The sequence below is a fragment of the Elephantulus edwardii genome, unplaced genomic scaffold (genome assembly GCF_000299155.1).
Source record: "Elephantulus edwardii isolate Elephantulus edwardi_28Jun2011 unplaced genomic scaffold, EleEdw1.0 scaffold00188, whole genome shotgun sequence".
Lineage (NCBI taxonomy): Eukaryota > Metazoa > Chordata > Mammalia > Macroscelidea > Macroscelididae > Elephantulus > Elephantulus edwardii.
In genome coordinates, this window is record NW_006399938.1 from 5,593,081 (window position 1) to 5,605,028 (window position 11,948).

Consider the following 11,948-nt stretch of genomic DNA (forward strand, 5'->3'; position numbering starts at 1 on the left):
TTTGTTATCACTTGTTATGCATCAGAGAGTTGGACAATGACTAGGGAGGATAGAAGGAGAATTGATGCCTTTGAGCTGTGGTGCTGGAGAAGAGTATCAAGGGTACCATGGACTGCTGGAATACAAACAGATTCACCCTGGGAAGGGTTAATCCAGGAGGCTCCTTGGAGGCAAGGATTCTGAGGCTTCGTCTAACATACTTTGGACATGTTGTAAGGAAGGACCGCTCCTTGGAGAAGGACATCATGCTTGGGAGGGTGGAGGGACAGCGCAGGATGGGAAGGCCCTCTATGAGGTGGATTGATTCAGTGACTGGGGTAATCGGGATGGGTGTATCGGAGACAGTTCGATTGGCACAGGACAGAGCAGACTTTAGGGCTGTTGTACATAGGGTCGCTATGAGTCGCAAACTAATCGACGGTACATAACAACAACAACAACACTTCCCCCTTCAGGGACTGTTTAACTGCTGATGGCAGGCTCTGTCAGAAGTCCTACAATGAGATGGATTGGTTCTGTCACTGGGGTCATGGGAATAAGTGTGTCAGAGACAATAAGGTTGGCAAGAAATGGAACAAGGTTTAGGCCTGTTGTACATAGGGTCACTCTAGGTTGCAAGCAACTAGATGGCACATAACAACAACAAGCATACAAGGAAGTCCAAAGAATAACCATCATTCAAATATATGCAGCAACAATTAGAGACAAAAAGGGGGAAATAGAAGTTTTCTACCAACTTTTGCAGTCAGAGATCCATCGAACATGCAATAAAGAATAATTAATAATAACGGGTGAGTCGAATGCAAAAGTTGAGAACTAAGAAAAATTAGTATTTGGAAAACACAGACTTGGTGACATAAATAAAGCTGGAGATAGGATGATAGAATTTTGCAAAATCAATTATTTAGTCATTTCAAACATGTTTTATAATAAATAGATGATATATAGATAATAGATAGATGATAGATAGATAGATAGATAGATAGATAGATATTGCATTGACAAATAATTTTTGGTGTCATGAAAATATAAGACAAACGCAGTTGAAATTTTAAAAATCTTTACATATACGAATCAGTAATATTAATTAATCTTAACAATTAAGCTTTGGTGGCATAATGACAAGAAGCTATGCTACAATCCTGAAAGCACACAATTTAAATCCACCAGCTGTTCCATAGGAAAAGGATAGGCAATCTGCTCCTAAGTAAATAACTGTCACTGAAAACCCAATGAAGGGTCACCTATGGGTCAATTATAACTTGACAGTATACAACAATAGCATCAAGTTATTCAACCATCAATCTTAAATGTTCCTTTCTTTTTTGTACATGAAATGTTTTTAAGGCAATAGATCAGTCAGGAAGAATAAGGTTATTCACATATTGATACTGGTTCTACAAGAAGAGTCTCAAGTGTCTTTCTAATCTATGCATAAAATAACTTCTAAATATATTTAAAAGAGGCTTTCATGCCCCTCTTAAGTGAAAAAATAACTAAACTACATAAAGTAATTGCATTAGCTTGTCCCCGAATGGAGAAAGTTTCATAAGCTAAATATATTTTAAAGTTACATGAGACTTAAACTCATTGTCATCAAGTAGGGACCAATTTATAACTGCCTCTGCAGAGGGTTTTCAGAAGCAGGGAAGGACATTGCCAATTTTCCTCCTATGGAGAAGAGAAGCTTTTAGATTCAAATTTTTGGGTTGACCCCAAAATAGGCAACTCCCTATCCACTAGGTCACCAGAGTTCCTTAACATGAGACTAATATTAATCACTTCTAGAAAGCTGGAAATTATAATATGTTATAGTAAAGAACAAACTAAAATATAATGATCATCAAGTTACTTAAAATCAATATGTATAACTAATATGGCTTTATGTTTAGTTTCCAATTTACCAAATAGTTCTTACAAAAAAAAATTTAAAACTGAATTATAAGATAAAAGAGTAAAGAAAAATCCTCAGACACTGTTTTTCAATCCTATGTCTCTTGGATAGTAAAATCACTCATATTTGTTAAAATATCTAAAAGGCGCCTACAATAGTTTTCCACTTTCATGGTTTCTTTTTCACTCTAGTTTAGCATCATTATACTTTAAATTGAAACCAAAATTAAATTATAAAAATCATATTATCTGAGCAATATACCTCAAGAAAATAATACAGATATTTAGCCAAAAGCAAGTATGAAAATTACCTCTTTCAAATTTCCATTTTTAATCCAGTTGGCTAATTCTGCCTTTAAGTTTTCTTCATATTTTCTTGCATCCAACTTTTTAATGACTATTTTGTTCTTAAAGTGAGTGAATTTCTCTGGACATAACTCCTTGTAAACAAATTTTAAAAATACAGAATATCATGTAAGAATATAAAAATATGCATTTTTAATTGTGTATTTCTTAACAACAGCACATTATCAGCTTCTTCAAACTAGAAGTTGTTTACTTCTTACCTCCTCAAATATATTACGATGGATGGACTCTAAGGGATAAAATGCAGAATAAGACCAAGGAGAACATAAAACTGACAGCAAGTAGAACACAGAGTACAGAGAAAGAAAAAGAAGAATTATAAAATTTAGAGGTAGAGAATCAGAAATGTAGTATCCCAGAAATTGAAGGAAGAAATATATTCAACATTCAGTGTTGTTCAACCCCATTTAAACAAAATATAAATTGTAAACATTTCTATATTAACTAACCTAAGAAGGGGCCATTTTTTAAGGAAATGAGTCGAGGTTAATGGTAAGAGATCAGATAAAAGTGATTAGAAAGGATGAGAGTATGTATTAAAAAGTTATTTGCTTTATTTTTGTCTGAGTAAATATGCTCTCATCCCATTTAACAGCAACAATTCGAATTAACTCCTATGATTATCATTTACCTGGGCTCTCGGCCAAGTTTCCCAGACTTGAGCCATGGCATCATAAAGCTGAATGCTTTCTCGAGGTGAAAGGGTAAGGTCAGAAGGGAACCCAAGCTTTTCAATCTGTAATAAAATGAAACTTTTTAATATTTTTATTTATTTTAATTGACATAATACAGGACCTCTGTTGGCTTAGTCTGGAACAATTTGTACTTCTAAATTAAAGGATGCTCTAGTGCAGAATGTCGATCGTTCAAGATGACTTCCCTAGTCTGTCAGTTTTTACTTTCACCACAGATTGAGTGAGACTAACTGTATGCTAGTTATATGAATTGCAGCTAATAAGCACCTTTTTGCTAGGGGTAAGAGAACAAAGTGTGAAGACTACTAATGATGGAAATGATTAAACTTGCCATCCTGCCAAAAAATTGAGCAAGTTTAGAGATGTTGTTGTTGTTATGTGCCATCGAGTCACTTGCGACTCATAGTCACCCTATGTACAAGAGCCCTAAACTCCATTCTATCCTATGTCAACCTCAACGTCTCAAACACACTCATTTCCACCACTCCACTCACAGAATTGATCCATCTCATCGAGGGTCTTCCTCTCCTGCGCCCTCCCTCTACTATCCCAAACATGATGTCCCTCTCCAAGGACCAGTCTTGCCCAGAGTATGTCAGACGAAGCTTCAGAATCCTTGACTCCAAGGAGCAGTCCTGCTTCATCCTCTCCAGGACAAAACTGTTTGTTCTCCTAGCAGTCCATGGTATATTCAACACTATTCTCCAGCACCACAGCTCAAAGGCATCTATTCTATTTCTCTCATCCCTATTCACTGTCCAACTCTCTGATGCATAGCACGTAATTGCGAAGACTATAGCCTGGATCAGATGCACCTTAGTCTCCAGCCTGATGTCATTGCTCTTCAGTACTCTTGAAAGGTCCCTCACAGCTGACTTTCCCAATGCAATTCATCTCCTGATTTCCTGGCTGCTGTTACCAAGAGTGTTGATTGTGGAACCAAGTAAACGAAAACTGTTAACAATCTCAATCTCTTCACCACCCATACTGATGCTGCCAATTGGCCCAGTGGAGAGAATCTTTGTTTTCTTGATGTTGAGCTTCAATCCATATTGAAGACTGCAGTCCTTGACATTCTGCAGCAAGCTCTACAGGTCCTCCTCAGTTTCAGCAAGCAGGGTTGTGTCATCCACATAATGCAGGTTGTTGATGATTCTTCCAACCAATCGGCATGCCACATTCCTCCTAGTACAGCCAGTGTCTTGGATGATCATTCTGTATACAGATTGAAAAGGTATGGAGACAAAATACAACCCTGACGAACCCCTCTCTTGATTTTGAACCATCTAGTGTCTCCCTGCTCTGTTCTGACGACTGCTTCTTGATCCAAATATAGGTTTCACATTAGCACAATCAAATATTCTGGGATTGCCATTCTTCTCAGAGTCAGCCATAGCTTGTTGTGATCCGCACTGTCAGAAGCCTTTGCATAGTCAATGAAGCACAGATAGACACTCTTCTGGTATTCTCTGCTTTCTGCCAAGATCCATCTAACATTAGTTATAATATCCCAAGTGCCACGACCTCTTCTAAACCCAGCCTGCACATCTCGCAGTTCTCCGCTGACATATTGTTACAAACATTTTTGGAAATTGATAAAACAGGCAATCAAGATGCATTGATAATAATGGACAACTAGAACGCAAAAGTTGGGAACAGGGAAGAAGGATAAGTAGCTGGAAAACACAGGTTCAGTGAGAGAAATGAGGCTGGAGATAGAATGATAGAGTTCTGCACATTCAATGATTTGTTCATTGCAAATACCTTTTATAAGAAACATAAACACGGGCTACACACATGGATCTCACCTGATGGTATGCATAGGAATCAAATAGATTATATTTGTGGCAAGACTTGCTGCAGAAGCTCAATATCAGCAGTAAAAACCAGGCCAGATGCTGATTGTGGGACACACCACCAACTGCTCAAATGCAAGTTCTAGCTGAAGTTGAGAAAAGTTAAATCAAGTCCACGGGAACCAAGATTTGACATTTAGTCTGTCCCATCTAAATTTCAAAACCACCTCAGGAACAGGTTTGAGTCCTTGAGCACTAATGAGCATAGACCAAATGAGTTCTGGAAGGTTATCAAGAAAATTGTCCATGAAGAATGCAAAAGATCATTTCAAATGCTGAAGAAGAAGAAAAGACCAAGATGGATGTCAGGTGAGACTCTGAGTATTATTGCATTAGAGCCCCGAGAAGCCAAAGCTAAAGGAAGAAATCAAAGAGCTGAACAGAAAATTTCAAAAGGCAGCTCAGGATGAAAAAACAAGATACTATAATGAAATGTGCAGAGAGCTGGAGTCAGAACAACAAAAGGGCCAAATTCGCTCAGCGTTTCTTAAGCTGAAGGAGTTGAAAAATAAATTCAAGCCATGGTTGGCAATACTTACAGATAGTTTAGGCAGAATGTTAAATGATCTAGGAAGTATCAAAAGAAGATGGAAGGAGTACACAGAGTCACTGTATCAGAAGGAATTGGCTGACACAGAGGAATTTCATGAAATAACCTATGAGCAAGGCCTATGGTGATAAAGGAGGAAGTTCAAATTGCTTTGAAGGAATCGGCAAAAAACAAGGCTCCAGGAGTTGACAGCACACCAATTGATTTATTTCAACAAACAGATGCTGCCCTGGATGTGCTCACTAAGTTGTGCCAGGAAATCTGGAGGACAGCCAGCTGGCCAATTGGCTGGAAGAGATCAATATTTGTTCCCATTCCAAAGAAAGGTGACCAAGCAGAGTGTGGAAAATATTGCTATCACATGCAACCAAGTTTAGAGATAGAATATGGGAATTTTGATACTAGCTAGAAAGAAGTCAAGAGTGCAGAGTGTATCCACTTAGGGTAATAATTTCTGCTTGAGTCAGACTGGGATCTTGAAGAAAGCAGTAGTGTTAAGAACTAGAGACTAAAATAAAATAGCAGAATGAAGAATGCCACTCCAGGAAGCAAGATCCCTTGGCTTTTTGGCCAACCTTGCTAGAGGACTGAGGAGATCCCCCAGTTCACAAAGAGGATTTTACAACACTAGACTGAATTCTAGAGGGTAAAATCAGGGTAAAATTAGGGCCTGCAAACACACTTGAAAAACTGTCTTTATGGAAGAGTTGTATTCTTTCTCCGCTTGAAAAATTACTTAACTTTCTTGATGACACGTAACAACAACAACTTTCCTAATTAATTCCACAAATGCGACTATGGTCTGTGAGTTCTGTGTAGCAACTGTAGTGGTTTAGCAGACCCAGTGATAGAGCAACATAAGTCCTGGGAAAGACTGGAGGGTGTTGGGATTTGTAGAAATAGGTTATGGAGCAAAGGAGCATATCTGACCTCATAGAAGTGAGATTTGTATGATAGATGATGTACATAAGGATTATTTCCCTTACAGAACTAATAGTGGTCAGATGTGCTCCCCTGCACAACTGAAGTACTCTTCTTAACGGTTGCATATCTCTCTCTAGCAGTTAAAATTCACCAGCATCTCTGAGACAGAGAGTCCTACAATTGTGACTCTATATAAATCATCTTCATGAGTCACAATCACTCAAGGACAATGAGATGGATTTGTCCTTTGTACATTATAATTATCCATGAACCCAAAATAATTTTAATCATTTGAGATACATAACTAAAATATTCAGTTATTTGAAAGACTTAAATGCCAAGAAAATACTAACCAAGAATATCTCTGTGATATTAAAGTAGAAAGACTCCCAAATACCCACTAGAAATTTAATAGTATGAAAAAACTTTAGCTCAGTTCAATGGTCTACATATTGTTTCCAAAGTTCAAAATGTAGTGCTAGATAACTGTGAAAGTTGGGAACTTGGTTTAGGCAGGAAGCTATAACCGCTAACCTGAAAATAAAATTTAAATTAGTATAGTAATGAAGATGATTTATATAGACCTAATTATCATAAAGTCAGTTTGATCTTATGGTAATCCCATTTTTATCACAGTAGATCTGCAATGACATAGGTGTATTGAGTCTCTCCTTTTGGAAATATCACTGGGTTTGTCTTCTGAGGCACCTGTAGATCTGTATAAACTATGAACGTTTCATTTAGTAGTCAAAAACTCAACCATTTCTACCATGTAGGGAATTCATGAATATTAAGCCAGACTAAAAGGTACACAGCTTATCTGATTATGTTCAAAGATCAAAGCTAAGTAAATTTCAAGGTCATCTTAAAAAAAAAACCTAAAGAAATTTCTAACACCCTCACTAATGTAGTTCTGCTTTAAGCTTTCTGAATTTATTTTCTATTTATCCACTATTTAAGGTAATAATTAAAAATCCCAGTCTCCTAAAGCTTGCATGGAGTATCTTCTGTAGAAATAATGGGTTTTCTCTTCAAATGAATAGTTTATTCTTTTATGTGCTCAGCTCCTTTATATCAATTTCAAATGCATATCTATGACCAGGAATCATTCACTGACATTTACTCATTATGTGACGATGAAGACTTGATTTTTCAGAGAAAAGTCATGTTGTCAGGAGTCTTTGGGGGGAAATAAAATCATGCTTGGAAAAGTAGAAATTCAGCAAAAGAAAGATCCTCAAAGTAACGGTTTGACATAGTGACACAACAATGGGTTTGAGCATGGCAGAGCTAGTGAGAATGGCACCAGATAGAGTAAGGTTTTTATCTGTAGTTCATAGGTTTGCTATGAGCCAGGGTTGATTCATTAGTACCTAACAACAACAATACATTTGTAAAGGTCTACCTAAATTATCACTGAAAATTTTGAAAGGGTATGTGCTACACACTTAATTACAACTGTTAAAAACACTGTGTAATGCCAAAGCCTTTGTTTTCATCTTGAATTGTGCTGCAAGTCTGTAAATCTTAAGAATTCTTCTAAAAACAGGAGAGCCTTTGTTGATGTTATCTAGAGTGAGACCACCCTGTAGCTATTCTCTGTTTTACAGTTATTCTGTGAATTGCTCTTGAAAATAATGTTTCTTCTTGCTAAGTGTCATCAAGTTGAGTATGGTTCATAACAAATATGCTATAAATAGCAGATCTGAATCCTGTCCTGTGTCATCTTCATAATCTCTCATGTAACTGAGTGCATTGCCAGAGTCAATATGCTGTAAATCCTTCTCATAGAGGGTCTTCCTCTCTTTTGCTGACCCTCCACCTTTCCAAGAATGATGTTTGTTTCAAGAAATAGCTTTTCCAAGTAACACGCCCAAAGTATGTGAGATTTTCTTAGACCCATTCTAAAGAAAAAAACACCTTAGAAAAATACAATGCAGTTAAAATGAATATAAGACATGAATGAATATAAGATAATTGATGTATGAAATAATACAGATAGTGACTATCAGGAAAGAAGAAAGGGATGGAATGACAAAAGGAAGCAATAGAAATGAAAGTAGTAAAAAAAAAGATGAAATAAAGATGAGAGGGGAAGAGAGAGGAAGAAAGGGAAGGAAGGAAGGAAGGAAGGAAGGAAGGAAGAAGAAAGAAAGGAAGGAAGGAAGAAAGAAAGGAAGGAAGGACTCATGAGAGATGAAGAGGATCTAGAGAACTGGTTTGTTTCGTTTGTAGTGAAAGATCCAGCCACAATCTTTAACATGAGTTTCTTCCTCAGTTAAATATATCAATTATATGGGAAGCCAGTACTAAATATTTGTAATAAACTGAATGTTATTTCAGGATGCGGGGGGGGGTGAGGAGGTGAGGTACAAGCCAGAGTTCACCTTGAGGCAGGAAGATAATCCTTAGGGGTTTACCAGATTCTTGCATTTGCTAACCCCTCCCTCCTGAGTCAAGCAGAAGGTTTTCGATAGAAAGAGCTTGGCTTCAATTGCACTGAATTACCTTTGTGATTTACTTCCTGATAATTTTCAATAAAGAGACAGAGAAGTTTGGATTGAGGCTTCCAGTCATGGGAAATACTGGCACCCTGTTTTTCATGCTCTCTATATCTTTCCTGGTAGTCTGTTTCAATATCAATAATTATAAAAATACTTTACCCTCGGTCTGCAACATTCTGGTACCTGAACTGGGACAAGGTGGTGGTTTCTCTTTGGATAAGGTGGTGGTCTTTCTTTTTCTCTCTTTTGAGAATACACCAGGAATCGAAAGGGAATTCTCTCAGGGTAAGGGAAACTTTCGGGAAAATTAAAGACAGGGTCATGAGAGAATCTTCACTCCTTGGAAGTTGAGGATAGAATTAGAAAAAAATTTCATGAGGATATTCTCACCCCTTGAAGGACAAAGTGGAGGGTCCAGGGAATAATTAAAAAATATTTCATGGGGACTACACCCCACCCTCTGAAAACAAATTAAAAAAATCAGAGGTAGAATTGATAAAAAAGAGTCATGGGAGATGGCCCATCCTCTGAAGCTCAATCTATTCCTCTTCTAAAGAATGAATAGAAAAGAAATTGGGATAAGGCCACAGAAGTCTATGGATGCTAAGTTAAAATGTTATACATTTCTCTTTTCCAGAATTCCACTGAAAACTTGACGAGAGCAGAATTATCCTTTTAAAGGATCTGTCTTCCAGGAAGAAGACTTCCTCTTGGTGGCAGTCAGGCAAGGGAAGTTTCTGAGGTCTTTTTCGTTTTGTGTTACTGTTCTTTTTGGGTGGGCGGCCCGGACCCTTAGAGTAAGGGTAAGTAAGGGTGGGGTGGAGCCTGCGGAGCCTGCTCCAGGCGCTAGTTTAAAATCCTGTAGGACCCGAGAGCCCCAAACAAATGGTATCTATTAAGCCTTATTGTTTCACCACCGAAAAATTACTGTATGAAAGTTATGTTAATAAAAAGTTACTTTTTCACAATGATCAGATTTTCATATATGGCAGGGGATAAAGTTGTAGCTACATTAAGAGAGAAAGCCCTGGCGGCACAATGGTTAAATGCTCACTGCTAATGAAAATATGTGTAGTTTGAACTTACCAAGTAGCTTCTCCAGACATAGAGTGTAAATACTGGAACCTAGAAAACCCCATGAAATAGTTCTTTTCTCTAGTATGAGATCACTGAGTCAGAATTGATTCAGCTGCACCTAACAGTAATACTCAAAGTGAGAAAAGTATACAGAATGACATCTGTGATAGAAGAAGGAAAGTGGTCTAAACAAAGGTCTAAAAATAAAGAAAATGCCTCCAAAAATCGAGGTTAAAATATTAGTCATTTTTAAGTTTTGTGACTTAAGATACTATTGAGAACCCAATGTGGTATTTTTGAAAGCTAGGCTAAAGTATCAGTTGTATACTATTGTTTCTGCAGTTTTGACAAGAATCAGTTGGGTAGCTCTTTAATCATGATGTTGTCATTTTTTGTGTCAAGTCAGAACCGACTCATAGCTGGAAGCAGGTTTTCAGGGACTGTATGTAAATAGCATGAGAGGAGATTGTGCATCTTTTTCCTATAGAACAGCTGGTAAATTAGAACCTTGTGCCTTTGGGTTGGCATCACAACTCCTTACCACTAGGCCACCAGATCATGATAAAGCAGTAAAGATGTTTTTACTTAGAAGAAATATGGCTAAAAAATTACTTACATGGTCTGTTGTTAGTGCACCATATGGGTGAAAATGGTCAAAATCAACCTCATTATCTTTCAATGAACATACATATTTCTCTAAATCATTGTATCTCTCTCCATAGACCACTAAGAAAGGAATCACAAATATATCCATATCAATTAACATATAATGATTAGAATTATTAAGTAGAACACAAAAATGCTTAAGGAAGTATGAAACATACCAAGCCTGACTTTATATGATTGCGTCATTTGCAAGTAATTTTTGCAAAAATTGTCACGAGAGTCGATCTTCTTTTTAGAAGAAATATTTCTAGCAATTATATTGTCCATTTGTTTCCAGTAACTTTTTACTGATTGTAGCCACCTTACAAAATAAATTTACATATAAATTAAATGGAATATAGAATAATTTCACCTGAAATTAAATAAGCAATGAAAATTTTAATGTGCCTTAAAAATTATACTCCAGAGTTAAACTATGTCTCTTTTCCCATTGGCAATGTCAAATATATTACATAAATTAATATATCAGAAACATTTAGAGTAGAGTCTTATGTAATTTCCACTGAGTCAATTACAACTTAGAGTAACACTATATGACAAAGTAGAACTGTCACCTAGGGTTTGTAAGGCTATATTTACAGAAACAAACTTACCCATCTTTATTCCTATAAAGTAGACAGAGAATTTCAAATGTTAACCTTTTTGGTTAGCAGCCAAATATTGCACTTGTATCCCAGGGTTACTAATAATTAACAAAGCTTTTGTTATTTTTCTAATTAGGTTCTATGTGTGGTGCATTATGAAGAAATTTGAGAGTCTAAGGTAGACATTTCCTTTTTAACAGTTTTATTTCTTGGTGAAGAACAAAGGGAAAAATGCATCATCTCTGGAGAAGAGTTTCATTTTGTTTTGTTTTTAAAAAAAAATAGAAAGTTTCCTACTAAGTTGCAGGAACTTTGTTTTCCTACTAAGTTGGCTGGAGAAACTCTTGATTTTTGTTTATCGAAGAGGATGATTTTGCTTAACAATTGCCAAAATGTAATAGGCTCTGCTCTTGGAAGGAGAGGCAAATTTGTAAGTTTGTGCAAAAGTTGTGAAATCCTTCGGAAGTTATATAAGAAACCAAAAATCATCAAAGTACAACACATATAGAAATTATTAAACGCAAGCAAAAAACATAGGAAAAGCATTATATCCAAAACGAAAGTGGTGCCTACTCAGTGAGATGTGCAGGGTTACTGATCGTAGCTGAAAGAGCCAAAAATGGACATCGAATCATAACAAGGAGATGTTCCCAGACCTCTGCTCCAATTTCTCCACCAAGACAATGAACCTGTTAAAGAAGAAAAAAAAAAGAAATCTCTATTGAAAGAGTGATTCAAATTCTGGAAGCAACTTAAATGAGAAACTGATCTATATAGTGGCATTAGGATTGGAGGAAGATTATATATATATATATATGTGTGTGTGTGTGTGT

The 11,948-nt window shown here is 36.6% G+C and overlaps 1 protein-coding gene across 1 annotated transcript in view; it reads right to left on the bottom strand.

Moving 5' to 3' along the window:
- The window catches only part of DDX60 (DEAD (Asp-Glu-Ala-Asp) box polypeptide 60), a 177,270-nt gene that overhangs the window by 63,203 nt on the left and 102,119 nt on the right, over nt 1-11,948 (bottom strand). Inside the window, exons 19-23 of the mRNA XM_006896670.1 lie at nt 11,689-11,804; nt 10,690-10,832; nt 10,482-10,591; nt 2,891-2,995; nt 2,205-2,333 (exon numbers count right to left, since the gene is read on the bottom strand). Of these exons, the coding sequence (XP_006896732.1) occupies nt 2,205-2,333; nt 2,891-2,995; nt 10,482-10,591; nt 10,690-10,832; nt 11,689-11,804 (603 nt within the window). The remainder of the gene's footprint in view (nt 1-2,204; nt 2,334-2,890; nt 2,996-10,481; nt 10,592-10,689; nt 10,833-11,688; nt 11,805-11,948) is intronic.